Raw genomic sequence first — 27,151 nt, 5'->3', positions numbered from 1 at the left:
CACACAGGCTCAGGCAGGGAGCATGTGGCCCAACAGGGAGGCAGGGGCTTGGGCCTGTCATTTTTGACCCTCTTTTTTCACCTTTTACGCTCAACATTTCCCAGTAGCTCAGTGGAGAACCAAGCCCCATGGACAGCAGATCCATCACAATTTATCCCTCATGATTGGGGCCATTCCTACCGCCCTGAGATACCAAGGCTGGTTACGGTTTTACTTCAAGGTTCTCAAAGCCAAAGGTTTCAGCCATCACTGCCCTCCTCACCCTCCACAGGCTGTCATGGGGCCCAGTTTGCCTCAACTCTCTGCCCTCACGGGGTGGCTGTGGAGACCCACATCGCCTGGGGGGACACTGGGGACCGCTCCTCAGCGGAGCCATCTCAGGCAGCGCTTCAGCAAAGGGGACGTGGATTTAAACTGCTGACCGCGGGGTTACATGGCGGCACAGCGAAGCCTCTCAGGCTAGAGCGTGCCTCAGGCCAGGCTAGAGCGTGCCTCAGGCCAGGCTAGAGCGTGCCTCAGGCCAGGCTAGAGCGTGCCTCAGGCCAGGCTAGAGCGTGCCTCAGGCCAGGCTAGAGCGTGCCTCAGGCCAGGCTAGAGCGTGCCTCAGGCCGCCGCCCGGGAGCAGGAGCACCGCCCTTCTGCCCTGCCCAGGCGCAGCCGTACGAGGCGCCGCTCCCACACGGGTGAGCAGCCCCACCCCGGCCCAGCCTGGCTCGGCGCCTGCCGCTTTAACCGCCCGCCGTGGGTGGCGGCCGGGCGCAGTGCGCATGAGTTCGGGGCCGGCGGGTGGCGGAGCCCGCGCCTGGCCGGAGGTGCTGCCCCGGCCACCTGCCCGCTGCCGCTCTCCCTCTGGGCTCGCTCCGCCGGGAGAGGTGCGGACCGTTCCTCGCAGCCGGTGAGTGCAGCCTCCCCGCAGCGGGCTCCCCCCGCCCTGCGCGGAGCCGAGGGGAATCTTCTCTTCCCCCCCGGGAGCGGGGCTGGCGGCGCGGGGAGCCGCTGCCGTGAGGCGATGAGCTCCCGCCGCCCCGCCTGCCCCTGCCTCGGGCTCGCGGAGAGGCGGCGGAGTGCTCCGCGTGTTTGCCAGCCTTGATAGGGATGGTTCAATATTGCTCTTACTACTCGCTAATTGAGTTGTGGGTTGTTTTTTGGTTTTTTTGGTTTTTTTTCTCCCGCTTCACGCCCGCCGCCGCGGTTCCAGACGCGGCGTTGTCGGCGGGGAAGGCGGACTGGCACAGCCCCGGAGGGTGCGTTGGACCTGGCTTAGTTCTGTGTACGGGGAAGGGGAGGAAAAAAAACTCTTCGTGAACTCCTTCCCTGCTCTATGTAAGGCTTAGTTTCTCAGTATTGAGCTGTGTTAAGGTTTAGGTTTTTTTTTTCTTTTCTTTTCCCCTTGGATTTGTTGTTCTTCCTCATCATATCCTGTCTAAAAGAAATTTTGTGTATGCTAATTGGCAACTTCAAAAAAGAGTTTAGGAAACGATTCATGCCTGTGCATTGTTAAACTTTGGTGGTATTACTGACTGACTAAGACTGATGGGAAGGAGCTCCTTTATTCCTCCTCATTGTTTTCTGGCTCTGCAATTTAACGTTACCATTGGAAAAACTGTTGGCTTAAACAGTAGCAGATTCTAGTTCAAAATACTCTCCCCCCCCCCCCCCCCCCCTACTCTCTGTTAGGTGCGTTTTCCATTGGGAGATGGTAAGCATGAGATGGATGGTGCTTCTTAAGGTTGTAATCTTAGGTAGTTCGGGTGAGGTTTGGTATGTGTAAGAGAAACCACAGCCTTATAAACACTCTTGGGATTTTTAGTAATCCAGGATCTCAAGGGCATGTTTCCTGAATAGTTTTTGGTTTAGCATGGAGAGGAGGTAGCTGAAAGTGGAGCTCTGTTGTGCTTGGTCCTGTGCATGGGTGTAGCAAGAAATGATTCCTGCAGTAACGAGCATGCAGATGAAATAGAGAAATTGGGAGGAGAGGTTGTTTATCTTCCTAAAAATTTTGCAAGGATTTTAAACTGTAACAAGTATCAGAAATGTAAGTAACAATTACTTCAGTTGCCTTTTATGAAGAGTGCAGAAGGAAAGACATTTCCAAACCCTAAAGCATAAGTTTTAGTTTTAAAAGTCTGCAATTTCTGGCTTAGGCTAATGAAAAGGCATTATTTTAAGACTCTTCTACGGATCCTTGACTAATGCAGCATTGCAGATGGACCTCCTTGTACAGGTACTACTATAAAGAATAACGATTGTGGCTTTTCTCCTTCCTTTGCAGTAATTACTGCTATATAAGGGGGGAGCTGGTGTTTAAACAGTAAAAGGAAAAAAAAAGTTACTCTCAGGTCTCCAAGAAATGAAGATATTAATTATTTTTCAGGCATAGAATAGATTTTTTTTCCAGCTGTGTCTGTCTTGTCAAGGATTTTTTGGGGTTTTTTACAACAGGCTGAATGATAAAATGAAGTTTTGTGACTAGAAGTACAAGTAAGGCCTGATACTGGAAAGGAACTGGGAGATTCTATATTACATCTCTCTTTTGTCAATAGTAAAACTCCTGTTGGTCATAGCTGTTTTTTCTCTGCATGCCTCTGAGAGAAATATTAACCAAGAATGTTGGCAGAGGGGCTTGCTGGTTGGATATAGTAACTGGAACAATTTAACTCCTGAGCAGTTGACAAGTCTCAGGCTGACTGACCTTCTAAAATACTGGAGCATGAAAATAAATGAGCATATGAATGTGGCTTTCAAAGCCAGCCAGACAGGCTGTGTCAAATACTGTTACCAAGTCCTCCCTCCTCCCTTTTTTTTTTAATTAAAAAATAAAAGCAAGGAATTTTAATATCCAGTGTAACTAACTGCCTAAAGATACCCTTTTCTATTAGGTGCATATTGATTATCCCTGTACCAAGGGAAGTCCAGAGCAAGACTTTACTGCTCTGTTACGCCAATGCTCTTTTCAGCTCTGTTTGCCTTGGGCAGGCAGACCTTTATGTACTGACTTAGGAATGAAATGTGCATTAAATCAGCTGCTTTTTAAAGTAAACACCTCTGCTTTGTGCTTCAGATGTCTTCTGTCCTTCTCCCTATGCCAGCACAGCAGCTGCAAAAAGAAACATAGGAAAGCAACCGAAGATCCAGCTGTGAGACTGTGACACAGCTGTACTGGGGCTGAAAATTACCTTTCTGTCCTAAATACTTTGTAAAACAGGATTTGGTTTGCCTTTGCTATGAGTGCAGCAGTAGTTATATAATGAAACCCTAAACCCCAGTGATGTTACACCTGTGACAAGACAGAAGTTGACTAATTACAGAGGAGTCTGTACCTGAAATTGTTTATGTACATTTCATGTTTCTAAAGTGTTGGCTGTCATAGATAGCACCACCCTGATGTTAACAGGGGAGATTTAAAAAGGGTAACTTTTAAAGAATTTGATGCTTTCCTTGTTGAAATATGCATAAGGAAATCTGAAGTCAGAGGAGACCTCAGCCATCACCTGGGTGTGTTTAAAGCCCTCTGTAATACTGGACTTGACAGCTCTTGGCTGTCACATTGTAGTTTTCCCACTGAGCAGGTACTGGTCATCAAATCTAAACTGGAGAGTACCAGTGAGAGCCTTATTGTTATCCTTTAGTAGTATGTTAATCTAAAGAAAAGTAACTACTTGTCCCTGGCTGTAGTTTTATTTTTATTTGGGGCAGGGAGGGATTCTGTCATGGTAAACGCGTGGGAAATGTGAGCACTTCAGGGATCTTTCTCTGGTGGTTTAATCCATATTGTTGTGTATGAACCTTAGCCACTGGCCTTCACTTGAGGCAACTGGATTCAGCTGAAGCTGTTATTGTAGTGAACCGGGAACAGAGTTTACTTGCAAGGGATAAAGACACGTGAGAACATGCTTCATGTTTTTTTTCCTAGATAAATTCTGTCTTGAGGGTGGACCAGTGTGCTTAGCATTATCACATCCTGCATTGATACTACACTGTCTCTTTTAAAAGATGCAGCATTTCCCAGACACTGCAGAGAGGATGATGAGGTAATGACGGTCTAGGCTTTTGCCAGAGGTCTCTTGGCTTGTGTTGGCTTGGTTGTCTTCAGTAGGTAACAAAGTTTCTAAAGTACAGGGTCTCAAAAAACTAAAAAGGCTGTTCTTGAAAATCCAGAAAGACCAGTTAAGAATGAAGCATAGTGTCAAACCCTCTTTTTCTGGTATCTCGAGGCTTGGATTAGCATGGTCAAAGGTGTGACCTTAAGCTTTGTTTCTGAGCAAAACATGATTTGGGGAATTCAGTGTAGCAGTTGAATTATTACTTTGGTGATGTAAATGTTGTTTTGTGATTGTTTCTTTTCGTTTTAAGTGGTTGCTACATTTAATTTGTGATCCAATTCACCAAACCATTTAAGTGTGTGATGAAATATCCTAGTGAAGTCAGCTGGATTTAAGTTTCACTGAATTGGTGCCTTACCCATCTAGTTCTGTTAAGAACTTATGTACACAGGATTAGTTATTTCACTGTTGGCAGCTCTCACAAATTCTAGTGCAAGTTGTATGAATGACATTCAGTGTGTTTTTTGAGGCTCCAGCTTCCAGATTCAGAGGACTGAGAGAATCTTTGTTTTTAGTTTTAAAACTAATGGATTTTTGTAGTTCTCCAGCCTGTAGAGGAAAGTTTGAATTGTCACAAATGCACCACAGAAACCAGAAAGTTTAAACCAAAATATTTGGGTTACTTGCATTAAATTCCCTTGAATTCTAACTGTCTCGCATGATTGCTAGCACTCTAATTATTTTGGTTGTAGCTGCATGTCTGTCCTGGGCTGCCATGCTACTGTGGGAGTACCCCAAGTTCCCACTTTGCTAAACATTGTTTGGACTTACTTGACACATGTCACCCATTCTGAAAATCTCCATCAGAATTTATATCCAAGGAAGTGTCTATAAAAATGTTGTCGGCTTGGTTCTTCTTTAGAGGACCGTACTGTCACAGATTGGGTGGGTGGGGTGTATTTTTTATTCTTTTTTTTTTTAATGGTCACTATTTCTATTTGGCTGGCTGTACTGTGGTGACAGTCCCTCTCTGAACAAGGGCAGGAACATTTCCTGGTTACTGGATGTTAAATATCCATGACTGTTTCAGACAGGCTTTTTCATGAGCAGATAAGGAATGTGCATCATGGTAAAATGCATTAGCACATTATCATAAGCATCTACACTTATGATATGGAAAAGGAAAATCACATCTTAACTGCGTTGGCCAGTTTTTGTTTACCTTAGTTTGTGAACATCAAGCATTGTCAGTTGTTACTTCAAGGTTTTTTTGACTTTTTCTGTAAGAACAACTTGCAGATTTACTGTCTGATTCTGGCGGTTTTATGTGCTCAAAGCAATACCTCTTCAGCCATCCTGTGTGTCTCTTAGAGTTAGTCAACTTGCCTGTGAGGTTTGTCCTTTGTAGGACAAACATTGTCCTTTGCAGTACTGGCAGTCTATTCTTCTACCAGAAAGCTTAAATCTTACTGTATATCACAAGAGTAGAACATGGATTACCTCTAAAGCTCAAGGATTTACTCAGTATTTCATACACTGAAGGAGGTGAAAAGAATTCAGTTGTCAATAGCTCTGCTCATAAGGAGGAAAGATGTCCACTGTACTGGATCGGTTAGTTATGAGGAGTCTGTACCAGCAGTGGCTCAGTGAAGACATGTCACAGGCCAGTTGGTTGGTTTGCTGTGATCTTGCACAAGCAGGTTCAAAGGTATGTTGCAGGAGCACTTAATACAAGGATAAATTAATCAGGTTATTAGACACAAATACCTGGCCTGTTTTGGGAAGCCCTGTGGTCTCCTGACCATAATGTGCATGAATCTGAATTAATTCCTGTTCTCTGCTTGCCTTGTTTTACAAACTTTTCCCTCAGCATCAGCATCTGTCAGAGGCTCATAGAGGTACAGGTCTCTAGTCTGCCCCAGTACTATCATTTTTATAAAACCTATCCCCCAATAACAGTTCGAATTACCTCAGAGTACTTTCAGATGTTTTTTTCAGATGCTTAAGTCTCCAAACTCAAGCACCACCATGGAGTGCAAATGACTAACAATGTGCGCAGAGCTGAGTGTGGGCATTGGTATGTCTGTATACAGCTGATGGATTGATTAAACCTTGAAGTTCACTGGCCAGTTTTTCTGTTTCTGTTCATCACTGAACTGTTCAAGGACAGGCAAAGGGTGTGTGATGCTCAGAGTACACCCTAGGCTTAGAAATCGAACTTAAGAAATGGTTCAGGGAGAGAGCATTCTAGAAATTGTATAGGTAGTGAAGGGAGGGAGAGACTGATATTGTGCCCTTTTAAAAATGCATAAATACTTTCTAAAAATTGTTGACTCTACTTACCTTAAATACATTGTGCAGTAAATGGCATGATGCTGTCTGTTTGCTGGCTTTCAGCTCCTGGCTTATGCAGTGGTTGACTTTTAGCCTCTAAATGTCTTCCATTTTTGTAGGATTGATCTTTTTGCCTATTGAGCTAGTCTTCAGATAGGATTGTTAAACAATTTTCTCAATCTCCTGCTATTACAGAAACAGTTGCTTGTAAATGCTAACATTGAACTTCAGTGGAAAAGTAATCTGAGTCAGCAAAACTATAAAAACATCCTTCTTAAAAGGCCAGACTGCACCATATCTTTGATGACAACTTAATACAGTCTCTCTGAATTACGTGTCTCTGTCAAAGCAAAATTAAATCTTTGGAAGTGAAATTCCATGTTAACTTCAAAATATTTCAATTTCCTCTTACTGCCCTCTGACAAACATGCATGATATGTGAATTGTGTTGTTTTAAATATCTTGGGAAGGCTAGCTCTGGTGTAACCAAGAAGTGATCATTTCAGCTGATACAATCACATCTGCCCTAAGATGCCTTTTTGATTTAATATTTGGGATCTTCTCTCCAAATAGTACTGTTCCTGTCACACTTCTGCATTCTTGTATCATGGTCTGCTTTTTTTATTAATCCCTAATGGTACAGGCACACATCTCTTAAAGCAAAAAAAAAAAAAAAAAACAAAACAAACCACAAAAAACAACCTACTGCAATGCATTGAGCAGACCAAGCAACAAATCCTGTTGCGAGCAACTTTCATATTTAATGCATCTCTGAAGGTCAGGAGGAACAGCTGCCTGTCGTCCTGCTGTTCTTGTTCTCTCTGAGGATGGTTACCTTATTTTTGAACCCTTGCTTGTTACCTAGGCAATCCTACTGAAACAGGCAGTGGGGTGGTCTTGAGATTCATTAGGTTCATGGCTATTTCTATCTTAAATTCACAAAGTCTTTCACTTAATAGAGGGGACATAAAACAAGTGAAGGGACCTCTGTGTTATCCATGGTTAGGAGGGGAATTTGTCTGTAAAGCATTCCGTCTGTATTGCGGCAGTGCCGGGCAACCTCACATCAGCTGTAGCTGCACTAGGCACTGTACAAATATGTAGGAGTTTCTCCCTTAAAGCATAAAAAAACCCAAGCAAAGGGGAGAAGTAATAATGTATATGAATGGGTTATGATCTTATTCATCTGTACCCTTGAAGTGATAAAGATGATGTGAAAGATAGAAGGGAAAATCATCTTTTCCCCCCCACCTTTCTGCAGGCTCATAGGCTCTATCCCACAGCTCCCGAGCTTTTCTGAAATGAGTAAAACCGCCAAAGAAATCATGGCTTACAACACAAAGCTGAACCAGCGCCATAATGCTTGCTACTGGATCTTGTGTGGGTGGCTCTCTTAACCAGTTGCAGTCACTGCCTTTATTCTTTGTTCAGGAGCTTTGTGAAACGTCTGCACTCCAAAATGAGTAACAGGAGCTTGATGGAAGCAGAGTTATTTGTTGTTATTTAGTACTTGTGGCTGTCATGTTTATTGCTACTGAATCTGGGTGTTCTCCTTGTCCTGGATGTGGATAGCCCGCTATGAAGCTTAGACCTGGGTAGACTAAGGTTTTGCTCCTAGCAAAACAGTAGTATTAAATATTTTCTTCTCCCTCAGAGTTTTGGCCCACTGATTGGTTTCTTGGTAACTTGGATTAATAACTTCATGTGGTTAGTCTTTAAATGTGGGTCTTGTCTCTGATATCTGTTGTAATCTGGAGCTATGACCTCTCATAATGTAGTCTATAAAATGTTCACAAACAGTTTTGAGATTAGTTCTAGAAATCTGTTAGCTAATATATCACTAAGGAACTGAACAAACGTGATCCAGTTTATACTGGGGACACCTGGATAAAAATTGATGCTGCACCTGATAAGAAATGACACTCACCTTATGCTGGACGTCAGTAGGAGCACTTGCCTCTTGCTGGTCTCTCCTTAGAAAAATACTCTTTTCCATCTGAACATCACCTTGAAAGTCATGGGATGAAATGTGAAGTCAGTGGGAGTTTTCTGTGAATTTCAGGGGTGTCAAGATACTTTCTCATAGTCTTGCCTTCTAAAAACCATATATATTTTCTTGTTTGTGTGTGGCTATTCAGTGCCACAGGGTTTGTCGTAGATGGAGCTGCTGTTGCAGGGTGTGTTCTAGACTCGGGCTGCTCTTTTCTAGTTAGACCTTCTGCAGCAGAGCTTTTTGGTTTGAGCCTGGGTATGCGGCAACCAAAGGTAGAGCTGCTGCTGCAGTGCTCTCACGGCTGTCTGAAAATCAGGACCAAGAGCATGTTTCTACCTCTGTGGTATCACTTAAAAACCATTATCATGAGGGTGCATTGTATTTATTTATAGCTAATGCTATTAATAGAAGAAAGGAAGAATGTTCTTTTTATGTAAAAGCAAGGCTAAATCTTAATCGTTAGACCTAATGTTCCTAAGAAAGGCTATCAGATGCTTTTAGTGTGCAGTTCAGTTCTCTGTTGATGTGGATTGTGCTTCCAAGACTCGCTGGACTGCAGCCTGGCTACATTGTGTGGGAGCCTTCCCACAGAACACATTGGTGCTAGAGCGTAGAGGAGGGAGTGTTTGTACGTACCTGTGGTAATGTCATAGCCCCCTTCTGGGAGGAAACGATCAGCAGGATGGAATTGTTGCTCAGTATTGGCAGATGTTATCTCTCTGCTATGAAACACTAATCAGCTTACCAGGAGGCTCTGGTTTCTCAGCCCTCGGCTGACAGGGGTAGGGAGGAAGGAGAAGTAATCCAATTGAATTGGAAATGCAGACGTGACTTTGCTTCTCATGTCACCTCTTGAACCATAATAAAGGGAGAAGCACTTGGGAAGCAGGACCATCTCATTTCATTTGTACACCATCAGGGTAATGGTATCTGTTCCCAGCTGGTTGCATATAATGTGGTAACTCAGAGCCAACTGTTTTGAGGAATGTGTCACAGCTGCTTCCTGGTCACAGGCAGGGTGGGTGAAAAGATGGACTGTTAAAGAACAAGGCAATTTCTTGTTGCCAAGAATGTTTTAACATACTGAAGAGAGAAATGAGCTAGGTTCTGCGTTTTACCCACCCTCTGTTTGTGCTGTTAGTGCATAAGGGTGACTTTCATATTTGTGATACTTTGAGAATAAAGGAAGAAATTCTGCCAGAGTGTTTTGGGAGATGATGACGATTCAGAGAGATATTACAGAACCAAGCACTAGGGTAGCTTAAACTGGGGACTTTTGCTCCAGTAAGTGCTGGTGCATACGTCTGCTTCAGTAAGCATCTTCCAAATGTACAAGCGGTGTTTCTTATGGCTGAGTGAAATAAAGTCTCTGTAAGCTTTAAAACTCAATTTTTCTCTGTGACGTGATGGTGCAAAACCAGCATTAAGTTCTGTTCATGGATCTTCCCCCAGAAGTAGTTGGCATAGAGCTGCTTCAGTAACACTCAAGTTAACTGCAGCAGTTTTAGGAAATAAACTGGATTCTGTTTTCCTCATGTGATCTGATAAATAGAATTCTTGTCTAAAAGCCTATAAAAGATGAAGATATTTGAACTGGGTCAGTTGATATCTCAGCTGAGGGGTTTTTGTTAACTGTGTCAAATCTGTAGGACAGGTATGTGTACCCAGTCGATGCTTGTAATTGTAGACATCTGGTGTGGAAGCACACAAGATGGGGATACAGAACCTTGCTATGCTGCATTTTTAAAGTCACCTTTCAGAATAAGACCAATCTTTTAAAAGATGCCCATGGTAGACGTGTTCTAGAATATAAAGATAGGCCTTTTATTAACTTGTGTAGGAATTTTTTTTACTATTTATTTTCCACTCCTTTTCAAACATTTTAAAAGCCAGATTTAAATGTACCGTGTTATTCTCTGTTTTCAGAAATGAATAAAGCTAACAGCCCTACATAATACGCTGATGACGTTCTACACTGCATCAGGATCGATAAGTCAAGAGAGTGTGATGCCTAGAAATCTCATCTTGGATTCTCCTGAAATGGCATCTGAAATCTCCCCAAAGCACGCACGTGGGAGCGTGGAGAGGGATGGCAGTGTGGAGAATCACGGCAGCCAAGCTAGGTGCAGGAATCTTGCCTTGGTAAGTGTTTAATGAGCCTCATGTGTAGTGATACAAATTACATTAGTAGCTTTGACATCACAGGACTTTTTTTTTTTTTCATTAAGCATTGAATTTTGCCATTTCTAGTCCTAAATGGTTGCTTGTGATCTTGGTGGTTAACAAACTGAAAGGTCAGAAATAACTACTCTGGTTTGGTATAAGAGCTTGTTCTTCTGGTCTGACTGTCTCCGAGAGCTTGGAGCGTGCTTCTCTCTGGCCATTCCTCCCTGAGATCTGGGAACAGCAGTAAGGAGCACGTCTTATGCTGGGCTACTCTGCGCAACCACCTGCATGTAGTACACAGTTTGATGCACATCTCTGCCCTCACTTTCTTAAGTAGTTCATGAAGGAACTTGAGGATAGCGTTGGTTCTGTATGCTGTTTCTTGATTAAGCTCTTTGTTGACACTACTGAATGAAGGTCTCGGCTTATTCTACCTTCATATAATTAGGTGAGTAACAAATACGTCACCGTAAACAAAGCTGTCTTCACATTAGTGAATATGAGTGTGTGGCCATTTAAATAGTATGTGAGTAACTGAGGGAGTAGGATGAACTTCAGCATTTTTCCAATTAGCAGGATGATTCAGGCAGTGAACTCAACAGTACTGTTTGTACTGTTGTACTGTGACAGGCTAAGCCTAGAAAGCAGGTATGGTTCCTTGCATATTTTTTTTTTATCATCACAACCATTTGAAAAGCATCCTTTTTTTAATCGAGGAAAGAGCATTCCAGTAAACATGCTTTTCCTGAATGGAAGTCTACATCTCTGTCTTGCCTTTAAACATAGAATTACGCTTTCTTTATTTTTCCCTCTGCTCTCCCTTCCAGCTACCTTTTAGTGAAGTAGTTTTCTGTGAAAGAATAAGTGGTGAAAATAAGTTGGCAGGTTGATACCTGTATTTATATATACCTCAGAAATGCTGTGGTTTTGTGCTACTCTGTGGGCTTTTCGGCAGCTGGAAGTAATTCTAAAGATGTTCTTTCTTGGTTGTTTCTAATGAAAATACAACTCTGTTAATATTATGCTGTATCCTTCAGCTTGTGTTGCTAGTTAAAACACAAAACAAATATTACTAAATTTAGTCCCCTATTTGTTTTTGATCTGTGCTAGAAAAAAGTTGTGAAGGGTCAGGGTGGGGGAGGTTGAAATCGCAGCCAAATACACCATTTGGACTCAGGTATTTAGAGTATGTTGTTTATTATATGAAAACTGTTTGGGTCTTGGAGAATTACAGTGGGAGTTACACTTTGTTAAAGGATTACAACTTGATTTTATGCAGAATTACAAGTTAATTCTACGCATTACTCTGATAACCTGGAAAACTAGAGTCAAACTAGTAACCAATCATGTTTCCATGGGTTTTATTCTTAGCTGTGGTAGCAAGCATGAGACTAGTAATTTGAAAAAATCAGTATTGAATAATGAGGCTATGTGTAAATTGGTATGTTTATACAATCTCAACCTGAGTCTGCTGTGTCAGAAAATGACATAGATTCCCTTAGTCTAACTAGTTCTTACCATGTGATAATCCATATGATGATGCATCAGCTAGAATTGGAATCCATTCCTACTCTATAATGCAGTAATTTATAGATGGAGTAGAAGCTGGCTGCAGGTTTAGGCAATTCCCATCAGACCTGTGCATTGGCAAAGGAAGTTCCCAAAGCCTTTAGTTTGTCTTATTTGAGTTTGTGCATGAAGAAAGTGAAGCATGTACCAACAAGTTTAATTCTGGTGTCACAGATCCCCTTCCATGACTGCTCTTCCAGCAGTATAGTAGGTGGCATGTCTGATAAGGCTAACAGCTAGTATGTGTGGAATAACAGGTGGGGGAATGGAAAATCTTTTCAATGAAGGCACAATTTCAGTTTCTAAACTTCCAATTGTGATTGAGTAAATAGATCTTCCTTTTTGTGATCTGATGTAAGAAAACAGTATTGTTCCCCTGGCTGATACCTTTTTGTTTGTTCAGCACTGAAACAGGCTTTAGAAATCCTCAAAATAAAGAACAGTATTCTTCAAATATTTCTTTTTCTATGTCCTTGTGTAACTGTGTATTAAAAGCACGATTTTTATAGTCCACTAAGCAGATCAGGGGATTTGTAAGAGGAAGAGTTAGTTGCTGGAACATGCTCCTCAAGGCCTTAACTTCTTGCTTCAGTAGTTTTGTTATAAAAGTTCAGAAGATAGAGAAACTTTGATGGCCTAATGAGAAGGAAGGGATAGATAACTTTGTGTAGACAAATAATGTCTTATTAAACCAGTTCTGAGAAAGGAAGGGGCAGATTTTCAGGCACATTGGACCTTCGTAGCACTGAAACAGAATCAACTACAGACTTACCTGCCTCTTCTCTTATCACTTTGCTGGGTCTGTTCACCTAGAGATACAACAAGGAAGATCAGGGTTGACTTTGAAATTTTTTTTTTTAATGGCCTTGCAAAGGAAACAAGCGTAGCAGTGCTTTTTTATGATAGGCCTGTACTGCTGCATGTTTCTTCCTACTTGATTACAAAAAAGAGGCTCTCAAGCTTCTCAGTGTCAAACTACATTAGTCACTAAATATAACCTTTGTATTACATCTGTGGAATTCAAACACACTGAAGGATGTGATAATAGAGACAAACCCTTGGACCAGCTTTAGCCTGTGCTGACTGCATAGAGCTGGTTTGGCTGACTGTTGGCTGTTCTTGCATACTGTGTGTCTGTGCTGGCATTACTTGCTGTGGAACTGGTTGTCGGTTTAGAAATGACTTGGAGATGGACATGGATTGCCATGTGCCAAAAAGGTCTTAAAATTCTGTGGGTATGATTCTTACCAGTCAGCTGTTGTCAGTTCAGTTTAATTTTGTGAGATTTCTCAGCTTCTTACCTACACAGTGGTGCTTTTAGTTAGTCTTTGACAATTGCAATCCTTAAAGCCAGATTTATTTTTTTAAATGGAAAGCAAAGTGCTGATGTCCTATCTTGTTTGCAGTAGAATTTTCCATATAAATGATAGACACTCAGGTCTGAATTTACGCTGCCAAATCTCTCACAGCAGCTGAAGACAAGTACAAGAGCCTACGTTTAGATGGGAGAAATGTTTGCCTTGTTATTTTCATCTCACAAACTTTTACAAACATGAAAGCTCTTATATATGAGGACACGAATTTGCACATATATTCTGGTTTCTTTTTGACGAAGGTGGTGTCCATACATACGCTTGGCAAAAGCGTGAGGCAAGTGTACCTTCTCAATACAAGCAACCAGTTGCACTATCCAAAGGGGAAGGGAAACAAAAACACTCTGTTCTGCCTGGCAGTTCTGACTTCCAAAACCCAGTCTTGAATGATGCTCCCTGATATGTGGTACAAGAATTAACTTGCAGTAAAATGTGGCTGCAGCAATTTAAGGACACTTAATTTGGAGATAAAGCTAGGTCTTAGCTTTTTTGAAGCAATTTGTCTTGTTCCATTGACCAAACAGGCACAGACTGACTTCTTGAAGCCAAGCCTTTTTCAGTGCTTCATGCTGGTAATTGTACTGTGTGTCTGTTCTCAGCCATGAGTAACTGCTTTAGTTTCTAGGTGTGAATAACATGCTAGGATAATAGTATCATCTGTGAAAATTATACCAGAAGGTGCTGGTTGTACCTAAAGTGATCTGTGTTACTTGGAACTGCAGTAGTAATAAGGTGTGTCAGTGCCTTGGATCTGTTGATGCAACTTCAGTACTACACTTATGTATCTGAACATGTCTGAGGGATAGTGAGTTTTTGTCACTCTCAATGGATCATGCTGTGGTTTTAAAATTTTTATTTTATTTTTGCCTTTGGTTCTGACAGATCCTCAGTTAATGTCGCAGTTCTTCACCACTCTTTTTGGGGCAGTGGTGACCTCCGGAATCTGGTCAAGTGACTATTTCTTTTGGTCACTAATCAAGTGGCTTAAATTGGCTTCCTCTGTGGCTCTAACAAGACTTAATACCCAGTCACTGAAGATGTTTTGTCACTGTCAGACACCTTGTATAGTACAGGTGACATTTTGCACTTTGGTTACATAGACAAGAATAGCAAGTATCTTGTGAGTAGACGGAGCTAGCTCAGTATCTTATTTCATACACTCAGCCATTTAACTTGGGGTTGACCTGGTTGTTTTGTAGTTATGATGTCTCTTGGAGACTAAAAACTAGTTGCTCTGACCTTTATCCTTTTTGGATCAGTACAGATAATTCAAATGCAACAGATGTTGTTCTCTTAAGTGCATCACATTGTTATCTCTTTGCCCCAGCCTCTCTGATGGAGGTCCTGGGATTCCAGTGTGGTTTTAGGAGTTACTGAAAAAGGATGGACTGTGTGTCTGTTAGCCCACTGCCACCTTAGTTTCTTGCAATTTGAGTGTGCAGAGTCTTGTGATGCTGAGCTGCACTTCAGGTACATTCAAGGGAAAGGTCTGAGAGACTCCTTTCATAAAATTAATATGTTTTTCCCCCTTGATACTGATACTGTGCAGGCTTTCCTGTACTACAAGGTCTCACCATGTCCAAGCACTTTGCAAAATAATAAACAAATGAGAAGAATTTTTATGTCTGTTTGATACTTTCTATGGATACAGCTGTCTCTGGGCAGGTGGAAGCCATTCCTTACAGGGTGTGGAGGGAGCTGTGCTATGCTTTACCCACTTTAAATTGATATTAGTATGACTTGGAAGCAGTATGCCTTGGAAAAATAAGTCATTGTCCCTAGCAGCAGGGTAAGAAGGGATGGAGGACCAGTTGTTTTGGACTATGAGTATAGAACTAGGGTAAAGGGCCTGATTCCTAGCAAGGAATGACCTTGCTGTAAAATGTGCATAGAGCACAAATTGCCTTCAGGATCCATGTTCTCACTAGCACAAGCTGCATCATCCTGCTTCAAAGCAGGATCTGGTCGATAAAGATTATTGCAGCAGGTGGGCAACTCTGCTCTTTAACCCTCACTGATAGGTGTTCCTGAACTTCCAAAGCAGTTTCTTTGTACTCGACTACTTTCAAGGAATACTTGGATTAGAGTTTCTGCATTGTGAAAGCCGATTTCCACTTGTCTTGCCTTCAGTGCATGAAGAGAAGATTTGTTGTAATGATATGAGTGATCAACTTTATATATATAAAAATACATACAGGGCTGCATTTGCCTACCACCCATTTATTCTTCCCTCTTTTTAAAGCATAACATGCTTCATTCTTCCAGCCTTCCTGTGCAGCGAAAGTCTCAGCACTCCTCATTTTGTTCTGGACCCTGTCCAGCGTGGCTGCATGCTTTCCAAAGTTCAGTGACTGAATCTGAACTCCGTGTTCCAAATGAGGATGTGGTGTTATTTCATCACCCTGGTTAATATATCCCAGGATGACATTCGCATACCTGAACAGCACTCTTTTTCCTCTTTATGGCACTTAAATTGACCTGCAACTCCTTCTGTCTTGTGTTGCCAGACATTTTTCATCACTCTATATTCATGTGTTTTTCAACTGAACTTCATCAGTTGATTTCATCATGGACTACCGGCACACTTACATGGCTCATGAAGGTCTCATTCTGTCATACCTAGTTCTTGCAGCAACATCTTCTGGCATAAGGGGATTAACAAATACTGTCTACTGTTGTTAGTGAAGTATCGAAAGTTTAGAGGTATAAGGATAAATTTGTTCAGGACTTGTCTTCTTTCATTATACAACTTCTCAAAAATAGCAATCTCCCCCCTGCCCCCCGGTTACATAGGTACCCTGCAGTAGCTTCATCTAGGCAGTTTCCTTACTTTTCTATGAGTATATTTGGGGGGAGCCATGTCAAAGGCTTCACATCAAGGTATACGATGTCTTCTGTTTATACCTATTAGCCAAGTCAGTAACCCTCTTGTGAGAAATGAGATTGGTGTGAAATTACTTGATTTTGTAAAAACTGAATTAGTGGCTTTTGCCTGAAACATCTCCCAGTTTTACTCAATGTCGTTCTAAAATAGAAATTAAAGGAAGGAATTCTAAGCTGATCAGCCTTTGATAACCAGAGATGTCTTCAGAGTTTATATAGATCTTGCACTGCTTTAGCTTGCTTTTTTAAAAAAGTAGGTTAGAATTAATCTAATTGGTTTATGACTTCGGTTCATCTAGTTTATTTTTTAAATACTTCTAGACAACTTGTTTCCTCACTTATGACCTATTGATTATATGCTTTGCTAACTATTACGAAGCACACAAGTACAATTATATTAATAAACTGAAGAAAACAAGATTCAGTATTATAGTCTTCTTCACCAAATGAAATGGTATTATCGAAATCATCAGATAGTGGGTTGTAAAGGAAGTACTTTTTGACACAGCACACAATTAAACTATGGAACTCATTACCACAGAATGCTGTGAATGCCAGCCATTTAAATGGGCTTAAACAATAAGATGAATTCATGCTAGAAAAGCTCATTAAGGGCTATTAAATACACCGATGCGGATGCAACTGGGAAGTCCTTTAGCCACGTATTGCTGGAAACTGGAAGGATGCAGGGGAGAAAAATATAAATCCATCCAATTTACAGCAATATTCCTTTTCCAGCCTCGTTCCCCTGTCCCTATGCATTACTGGTGGCTGAAGGCAGGCTACTGAATTAAGTGGACTTTTTGGTCTGATTCTGTACGGTAGTTCTTGTTCTTATCTGTAATATACTTGCTTCCAATTTAAGCAGCATGGGGGTATGATCCATTCCGTTTCCCTTTCTGTAAATATGATCAGAGGTACTTGCCTTTTTCTTCTGTGCTGAGGCTTTTGTACCTGTTCTGATACTGTTCCTGCTTACAGGGCTTTCTTCCCCCACCCCTGTTCTTTTTACAGGTAGAAGTGCCTGCCTTGTTATTAACAGACTAAGGCCTGAGTGGTGCTATATGGGTCTCTTTCTACTACAAATTAGAACAGTTTGCTCCCTTCATGTTTTTTTGAGAAGCATCCAGTCACTTCTCTCCCATGGAACTGTGCCTCTTAATTCTTTGGCACTGTCAAGTGATTGATGATAAATCACTTGAATCTGGTGTTCTCCTGGTATTTTGCTAATTGAAGTTTGGTTCTCTAGCAGTTTTCAGAAAAATGTTTTGCCTTTTTTTTTTTTTTACCACTGCGGATGTCTTGGGATTTCCCCTGCTGTTCAGTTTCTGTCAAAACTCTGCTGGTCTTAGGGATTCTAGGTCTGGATGTGACACTGAGAATTTTGTCAGATGCACGTGAAAAATTGTGGGCCTTTTGAAATTAATCCTATTTTGGACAGGTAGGAAAGGGATCTTTTCTATTAAACAGATTCTGTTACTCTTTTATTTTCTCCTTTCTTTTTTCCTCTTTTATACCAAACACTGTCATAACAGACCATTTCCTATTTGGCATAAGCAGGAACTGTTTGGCTGCACAGAAATCTAAAATATTAATGCCAGCAGAGCATACTCAGCTATTTCATCTGTTTGCATCCCAAATTTCTTCTGTCCAAGCAGTTATTTTAATCTTCAGCTAAGGCACAATTTTTAAGTTTCAAATTTAGACTGTTTTTTTGACAGTAGCTTTAAAGTCAGTAGTGTTAGGTGTATGTGAGTCAGGCAGAGCTCTGCTGACCAATCCTCCTGCAAATCTTACCTGGCATGGGAAAGCGCTCAGTCCTGCAGCACAGAAACAGGTGGAAGCAAGGGCTTCTGAAAGTCTTTGCTTCAATTCACGTGCTGTTTTGCTCATCTCTTGATCAAATGAGTTAAGCTCATGTGAGAGCAGTTGTTCTTTTACATGAACATTGTGGTGCAATCATTTCTGTACTGCCCCACTGTCTGGATCTGCTGCCACTATGAACTTCTTAAACACAACCTGCTTTTTTTTTTTAGTTTTGCCTGCGGAAGTCTGGCTCATACAGTGAGCTCACCCACAACAAAAGCTTCTTGGAGTCCTGTTCAGCCCCAGCTAGGGCCTACCTAACAACAGCTCCTTTCCTGTCATTCTCTCCCCTACGAGCCAAGCAGCCATATGAGTATTTGGGTGGGGAAGGAAGGAGATTGCAACATCCATTAAGGAAAAAAAGGAAGGCTTGTCTGTCTCTCACTTCTCAAGTGCAGCTGTAAAACTTTCCTTGGCCTTTGAAAGCAGAGTCCTGCCATGTGGTGGGTGCAAGCTGTGGAATACGTCAGTCAGCCTTTGAAGTTAGTCCTTTAAATAGGCAATTGTAAATGGCATCCAAATTTAAACTTTTATAGCAGTTTTGCTGCAAGCTGGAATAAGTTACTTATTCTGACAGTACCCTGTGGATGGTAGGACTAAGTTACAAATACCCACACTTCTGTGTGCATCTCGCAGCCATCAAACTATATTCATCCTGATGACAATAAATCTGATCTCTAGGAATGTAGTTATAGCATGTAGTTGTTGAAACCACCTTTATATTTGCCTCTAAGACTTCAGTCTTCAGTTTTAACAGAAAACTGTGCCAACTGTGACTGAAGCCTGCTGTGTTCACATGATTGCAGCCACAGATAAGCAAACCTGTCTTGAAGTGTCTGGACTAGGAGTGGCTGAAAGGCAGTGTGACTGTCTTCTGTATGTCATTCATTTATTACAGGGAAAATGTTCTACAGGCCACATGGGAGAAGCCAACTATGCATTCATTTTCCCATTTGTAGTGTTTTGAGCACTTAGAGACTAACTGCGACTTGGTACAGTGCAGCACTTCATAGTTCTTAATCTATAGGCATGACTTTTTTACTGAGGTACATTGTTCTTGTTTTTAATGCTGGGGATGGGGATAAAAGCTTTGTTTGTGGAAGGAGTTAATAGGTAGAGCTGCACACAGCTTCTTCTAATCTATTGTAAGGTGATCTGAACAGGCACGGTGAGCTTGAAGCAAGTTGTGCTGCCCTAGCAAGAACATGTCTACCTCTTGGATATTTGCACTGCATACCTTTTATGTATTTACCTACATTTCCCCAATCCACCATTGAGAAGCAGCCTTATTACCTTACCTGCATGCACAGTCCATGTCCTTGGAGAAAAGTAGAGATGAGAAAGGAAACTCTCCTTTGCTGGTGCCTTCTTGTTAAGTTACTAATGGCGAGGTTTCCAGTATATGCCTGGTGGGAGAGAAATTCAATCCAGAAAAGGGAAAACCTCACTTACTTTTTCAACAATACTTAGTTATGTTCCAGAATTTACACAGCTCTCTTGGGAAGTTTTTTTCCTGTATCCATTGTCTTTATGTAGTGCCTTTCCTAATCATTCTTTGTCATCTCCAAGCTTCTGGAAAAGTGTTTCCCAGGGTGTAGGTGGAGGGAAAAGAGTTTGCACATTGCAGCCTGGCTTCTCACAGTGATATGGTGTTAATCAAGAACAGTGACTCATAGAAAATGAAGACTGGATAATCCAGGTGATTATTTATTACTCCTGTGGTCTACAGGATTGTTTCCTGCTGGAGAAAATAGCCTAAGGCACTTTACTGCTAGGGAACAATCTTACTTTTCCTACCTTTCCTACTTCTAAACTTTTCCTTTCTGTAACTCAGAGGTAAAATCCTTAGAAACCCTCTCCATCCTTATTATTACTTCATTGTAACGTACCGTGTAACTCTGGGTAATAGAGATTTGTGGTGGTAGAGCCAGATTTCAGCTCCAGCTCTGTCTCTAGAAGCCAAGTCCTACTTTGATCTAGAGCAAAAGGCCCATTTGCTGGCCTGTCCTGAATGCACCCTGTCCCTCCCATGCTGCTCCCCAAGCCTTGTCCCTGAACCTGACACAGCAACTGAAACAGCTTACTCAAGTTTGGAGCCTGAAGAAGTTATCTTAACCCTTGTAAAAGCACAGGTGTAGAGTTTTTTTGCTTTTGTCTTTTTTTTTTGTCTTAGCAATTTGTCTGACTCAAATAGAGACTTGTCTGCTAAACTGAAGTTAGGTACTTTAAAGGATTGTCCTGGTTTTGGCTGGGATAGAGCTAATTGGTTGGATTTTTGTCTCCCTGTCTTCTTAGTAGCTAGAATAGTGCTGTGTTTTGGATTCAGTATGGGATTTGATAGGAGAAGAATGTTGATAAAGTACTAATGTTTATAGTTGTTGCTAAGAAATGAAGGACTTTTCAACTTCTCATGTCCTGCTAGTGCGCAGGTATGCAAGAAGCTGGGGGGAGCACAGCCAGGGCAACAGACCCAAATTTGCCAGTGGAATATTCCATATCATATAACAGCATGCTCAGTACATAGGTGAGGGCTGATTTGGGAAGCTCCACTCGTGTTTTCAGGATGGTGGTTTCAGGATTCTCTCTTTTCTGGAGTCTGCTATCTGGGAACAGGCTGGACATCAGTCAGAGGGTGTTGAGCAGTCATCACCTGCTGTTTGTATTTTCTATTACTATATCATGATTATTATTTTTATCTTAATTATTAAATTGTTTTTATCTCAACCTATGAGTCTCCTTACCCCTCCAACTCTCTCCATTGCCTGGGGGGTGGGGGATTATGAGCTGCTGGTGTTTGGCTCCCAGCTGGGTTTAAACCACAACAAGGGTGAAGTGCTAGTTATTGTTCTTCAGTCAAAATGAATGCCCTGTAAACTCCTGACTTTTTTTTTCCCTCTTGCATTGTAGTGGCTGAATGCCTCTTTGGGAAGGGATGAAACTGGAAGCAGGAGTTGCTTCTGATGTGACTGCTGCCTGTTTCATCCTTCTTTCTGTGTTCAAAAAGGGGTGCTGTGCTTGCTGTCAGTGTACCTACCAGTACTCACCTGTAGGGCGTTAATGTTTCTGGGGGTTTTTTCATTGTTTTGTTTTTTTTTTTTCTTTTCCCCCCACAGGATGATGAAAGTCTGAAGTACTTAACTCATGAAGAGCAGGATGTTCTCATGTTTTTTGAGGAAACTATAGATGCCTTAGAAGATGACTTGGAGGAGCCAGTCCTACATGATAGTGGCATCCACTGTCAGTCTCCAAGGTCAACAGAAGAAAATGTGTCCAGTCATTCAGAGACTGAAGATATCATCGACTTAGTACAGTCAACGCCTGAGAGTAGCGACCATGAAGGCCCCCCTAGCAGAGATACAGAACCAGGTAGTGGTATTTCTTGAAAGTGTGGGTTTTTTTCCCTTTGTCCTAGCCCTGACACGTTCCAGTTCTCATTAGAAACAGATAAAGAATTTCTGTACCTTCCTTACTACCTCAAGATTAATCTGTTACACATCATGACCTTTAAGGACCATGATTTTAATTTGATGTGAGATTTCTGAAATTCTTGCTGTCACTAGAACTCTTTCTATTTCTTGGTTTTCCCCTCATGGAGGTTATGCATATGATTGAGTTGTTGGACTGCTATCTCAGTCCCCTACCTAGTGACTGAGTTGTAACAGAACTGAATATTATGTAGAGTCATCACAGCATGGCAGGCTAGTATTCATCAATGTGTTCATGCTCAGCTCCTCTCCAAGACCTCTTAACACTTTCTCTAAGAGTTTTAAGATAGCGGATTGTTTGTAGTGTTACTTCATGTGGCACTGAAAGGCACACGATTCTATCAATGAGTTTGTGACAAAAGAGTGTATGGCATGTTGTCTTCTTCACCCTGTAGACTTTGCTCTCTCCGTTTTTGAAGAATGGATTTATCAGCTAGTACATACAGTGGGACATAATGTGTCCTTTCCTGGCTGTTACAATAAAAAATAAGGATTGCAAAACTCTTACAAAAGAAGCAGCCATTGAAACACAGTGAAGCTAACGTGAGACTGTGAATGAATGTTAGAAAGAGGGCTTCTAGTGAATGCATTGTAATTATGGTGATTTGAACTTATAGCATTGCCTACAAGATGTCATTGCTAGTAGTTCTGTTATAGTTTCTTCTGGGAATATGGGCTGAGTTTGAGTTAGAAAGCTGGGGGGAGGGGAGCACTGATGCTTACTAAAACCAGGTGAAAAAAAGCCTTGTGTTCTGCTCTGTGTGAAGACTTAATGACATTATTGATGCTTTGTCTTTTAAGTGTTGGATGCTACCTGGAGAACTGAGAGCCCTAAGCCAGCTGTACCTGCTGACCTTCCCCCACATCCCCCTACGCCACCGCCAGCGATGTCTGAGACTCTTCCTCTTCCTCCTCTACCCCCTCCTCCAGTGCAGCATCCAAAATTACTTCGTTCTATCCCTACTCCACTCATCATGGCTCAGAAGATGTCTGAGCAGCAGACGGAGAGCAGGGTGCGCTTCCCCAGTGCCCTCAAGGAAGGGAATTTGGACAAGAAGAAGATCCCAGTAGTCAACGGTGATTATTCTGCAGCTCCAAAGCACCCTCCTGCACCTGCACCCAAACTGTACCGGTTCCCGAGCAACATCAACATAACAAATGTCAGTGGCAAAGAATTCAGTGAGACTATTTCAAAAGCAGCAGTTAATGTCCAAGAGCGGAGAGCTCAGGTGCTGGCCAACATCAATGGAGGAGCTTTTCTGGCAGCTGAACTGGAGGAGAAGCTGCAGAAAAGTGATTTCTTGTCACGTAACAGAAGTTCTTCCTTAAGAGATCTCTCCTCTGAGCAAACACGATATGAGGCCCTGACAAAACTTGGCCTAGTTAAGGGGAAGCCAGCTCAGGACCAAGTGGACCATGCCCCAAACGCTCAACAGCCTGATGTGCAGCCCAAACAGGCAGACGCTGTTCCCAATGGATATCAAAACATCCATGAGATTTTAAAAAGTGAGCCCAGCCCTTTCCTTCCTATGGGCAAAACGGTAACAATCAAACCAGAGGTAGCTCTTGCTGCTAACAAGGTCAGCAGCGTGCAGCAGAACACAGCAAAAAGTTTTAATGATTATAAACAACCTAGTCTGAACCTGGATATGAGGAGGAGATCAGGTTCACTGCCTAGACCTTCAGGATTTCGATCCCAGGGGATAACAGTAAAGTTTTCTGGCCGTGGCTCAACAGAAGAAGCAAGGAGAGAGGCACTTCGGAAACTGGGACTACTGAAAGAGACTGTGTAATTCTGATGGGAATGTTGTGGCAACAGGGGGGAAAGTCGTAGCATGGCTTTGTGCTAGAATAGTCCCAAGAGGGTTGGGATCAAACGGATTGGAAGAAGAAAGGGGAAGTTCTCTGCTTCAGGCAAGCTAAGGAGGCACTAGACCCTGTGGAATGACTGCTTATGTTTATCTCAGAAGGACTGGCACCACGTACGGTCATGCATGGCAGTGGGTTTTAGCTCTCCTTCCTACAGAGATACTCATCTGTTGCTCTTTGATTCAGAGGAATTCTATTTAAGTAATGCTGGACTATAGCAGACAGCATCTCGTTAATGAAGTGTACAGTGCAGTATTGTTGTACATAGCAAACCAAATGGCTCTGATCTTCCTTTTGCTTTTAAGCCAAAACAGAGCGCAGTTTGTCTTGCCCACGTGCATATGTCTGTTTGTGGGAGCTCGAGATAATGTCAAAACTGAAATTTCTGACCAGCATGGCACACTTTTGTGACTCTTTGTTGTCTATGTTATCTGGCTTGGCTTTGTTCCCTACCAGTGGTGGAGTCTTCTGCTTCCTTGCTCTGTGCCCACTTGGTTCAAGACTGTACAGAGGGTGGTTTCTGTTTTGACCTTCTCCTTGACAGAGCAGCCCAAGCTTTGAGCGGGTGACTGCATCACTCTGCTGCTTCACTTGAAGTCTTGCCTTTCTTCCCAGCCACCTGCTTCTTGGTCATGCTCTAAAACCTACGTGTCCAGTGAAAGGCACCAGATAAGCCTCAAGGATATGCACCGTGCACTGGTTTTCACACTGACAGCCAAAGAGACTTCTGACAATCTGTGACCCCAACTGTTCTGTACCAGTGACAATCTCATAGCAGAGAAGCCATAGGAACAAGTTAACTTTGAACCAAATGCGAGAACCGCATGTCAAAAGTCTTACGTTAGGGTTCCCCTGAAGAAACTGTTACACTTTGAACAATAGCTGTGCTACACTGAATAGTTGTAAGTTCTGTTACTTCTAAACTCTTCCCGTAGTTTGACAGCCCTCATAATCCTCTGTTCACAGCCTTATTTGATTCTGCCCTGCCAATGCATAACAGAAGTTACAGCCAAAATTCTTGCAGGCTAAGTGGAGTTACAGGAGAGAGCTGTATGTAAAAGCACGTTGCTCCTGAATGGTCCAAGTTGGCGTTATTTTGCCTTTGTTCAATGCTTTTAAAGAACGGTCCCAAAATGTATTTGTGTGTTGGTATAATTTTTTTTAATACAGCAAAGCTGCTCTTCCACATTAAAACTCCCTTCCCTTTTTGTACACCTGAAAACATCAAGAATAGCCATTTTAAAATCAAATGCCAAACTTCAGACCCTCTCAATTTCTTGTTATTCCTGCACGCTTAAGAGTTCTCAGTGTTTTGTTTTTTTCTAAAGGGAAAATCTCACTTATTCTCTGCACTTTCTAAAGCCTCAAGCAATCCCCTCTTTTTCCCAAGCAGCTGAGTAATAAACCTTGGAGAAGAGGAGGGGAGTGGCTATAATAGAAACTGACACACCCTTCAGTGAGGAGCTCTGACATAACTGTGATAAACACGTCTGTAGTTCTTGTGATAAAGTATTTCAGACTTGCTGAGCTATACTTGTAAATGAAGCTGTTGTGAAGGAAGAATCTTTGGGTCATTCTTAACCTGCCTCATAAGTTAAAGTTTTTTGGGTTTGGGTGTTTTTTGTTGTGGGTTTTTTTTTTTTTTTTAAATTATCTGCTTGCTGCTTAAATTTTTAATTGTGTTGTTATGGTATCTGGCTGGTTCTGTTATGTAGTTATTCTTTTCAGCCTTTTCACTGGGTAAGTGATCATGTTGCTCATTGTGACAGGCATACTATACATAAGCAATCAGTAATTAAAAGATGTGGCCATTCCTCAGTCTGGCAAAGCACTTACGCATGCATAATCAAATGTGAGAAGTGCTGCTGGAACAAAAAAGGCTGCTTGTATGCCGAGAGTAAAGCGCATACTTATTTTGCTGGGCCCTGAGTCTGTAGTCCTAAATCAGAAAGACAAGGAAGCACATAAAATATATCCAAGCACCTGCTTCAGGGCAGCCTGGAGTGGAGTACTACATGTGGATAATTTATTAACATAACCTGCTAAGTTAATTTAAATGTTTCATGACATTTGTGCTTTTAAATCCTGTTAAAGCATATTCATTATAAATGTGAAGTGTGTTCAAAGCAATCTTCACATCTAATCATTTCTTGCCAGTTGTTCTTTGCGTTGTATACAGTTTGAGTCCATACTAAGCAAATAGGGGAAAAGAAAAACCCAACCCTGGCACGAATTGCTTCATTGAAATTCAGTCCTATTCAAGAACTCTGTAACATAACCCTATTTAAAAAAAATATAGATGTTTAATATCTAAAGTATAGAGTTGCAGTATGCTGAATTAGCTGGATCATGTTTTTTCATCCTTTGTGCAGGGCTGCGTCCTCAACCTGTGGGAAGTGACAGTTAGATCTTCATTAGGTAAAACCAGTTTCTGCCCAGTGAGGACTTGGAACGAGGTATTCATTGTGGCCCTTCATTATAGCAAATAGCCTACTGGTGAATTCTTCTCTGTGCCTAAAACTGTAGTAAGTAAAGCCATGTACTAAATGAAGTTAAGAGTCTAGCTGCTAATAACCAGTATATAAATTTAGCTCTATTTTGTGTATCTTGTTTTGTGTGTATATGTTGCTGTGATTTTTATTTTTTCCTCCCCTTTGTGTTAGAGGTAACTGTCTTGCACAAATCTGATAAATTGTCTATTAAACTGGGATAAAACCAATGAAATGGTGGCTGATGGGAGATGCAGTTTTGTTCTTTGTGTCTCAGTAGCATGCATCCTCCTTGGAGGAGGGAAGTGACTTTTAAAATGGCTAATACCAATTTAATAACTTTTTGCAACTGTGGATGTGTGTGTGAGCCAGAGCTCAATCTGGCCACACCATGGGTGAAGGAGAACAAAGGAAAAAAAAAAAAGAGGTTTGTCTGTCTTCTGACAAGAGATGTGTATTCTCACTTCTGGGTTTCAGGAACTGTGACCAGGGTCCTTGCAAGAATTAAATTCATCATGAGCAGTGTTTGAAGTAGACAAAAGCCCTCCTCTCCCAATGTTTTACAATATTAAAATGACTTTTCCAAGAGGAATATTGTATATGTGAAAGAATAGTAACTCCTCCTTGTGTTTCCATGTCTTCCTTCCATGGGTGTTCCTGTAAGTCAGTGTGATCCTGCTGAGGGTAGAGGTCTGTCTTGTTGCACAGGACAAAAGTTCTCCTTTAGAGAATATTCCTATCCATCCCTTCTGAGCATGTGTGCTTGCTGCCTTTCTGTCTTTGGATACTTGCATATCAGGATTGCTAGGACACTTCCAACCCAGAATCAGTGCTGACTCTGTGTTACTAAAGTTACTGCTGCAAAGTAGAGTGTAGAGGTGAAGATTTCCAAAAGAAATACTACATAGCTGAGGTGGTGGCTAAATCATCTGCTGCTGAGACTTGTCTCGCTTAAGTAGGGAATGGTTTAGAGCCAAAACTAACAAACTTTGACTTAGTAACAATGATGACAAAACCCTCAGAAGAACCAGGTGTTCAGGAATGAGTGGCTGCATTCAGTGGCCTTACAAGGCAGGGGCTG

At 41.8% G+C, this 27,151-nt stretch overlaps 1 protein-coding gene across 3 annotated transcripts; it reads left to right on the top strand.

Moving 5' to 3' along the window:
• Positions 1–765: 765 nt before the first annotated feature.
• PROSER2 (proline and serine rich 2) lies at positions 766–26,556 on the top strand. Of its 3 annotated transcripts, XR_012633440.1 has the most exons (5): positions 766–895; positions 10,297–10,512; positions 21,341–21,596; positions 22,514–24,483; positions 25,954–26,556. XR_012633440.1 is itself a non-coding variant. In XM_074903499.1 (4 exons), the coding sequence occupies exons 2-4, from the start codon at positions 10,333–10,335 to the stop codon at positions 23,503–23,505; spliced, it is 1,428 nt and encodes a 475-aa protein (XP_074759600.1). In that variant the 5' UTR covers positions 766–895; positions 10,297–10,332; the 3' UTR covers positions 23,506–26,553. The 3 variants fall into 3 exon arrangements, 2 of the variants coding, with proteins under 2 accessions (XP_074759600.1, XP_074759601.1); XM_074903499.1 differs by having other exon boundaries at positions 22,514–26,553; XM_074903500.1 differs by having other exon boundaries at positions 21,341–21,593; positions 22,514–26,552.
• Positions 26,557–27,151: the final 595 nt, after the last annotated feature.

Source organism: Athene noctua, chromosome 3 (assembly GCF_965140245.1).
Source record: "Athene noctua chromosome 3, bAthNoc1.hap1.1, whole genome shotgun sequence".
Taxonomy (NCBI): Eukaryota; Metazoa; Chordata; class Aves; order Strigiformes; family Strigidae; genus Athene; species Athene noctua.
The sequence above is the reverse complement of the archived record's forward strand: the minus strand, read 5'-3'. Positions and strand labels throughout refer to the sequence as shown.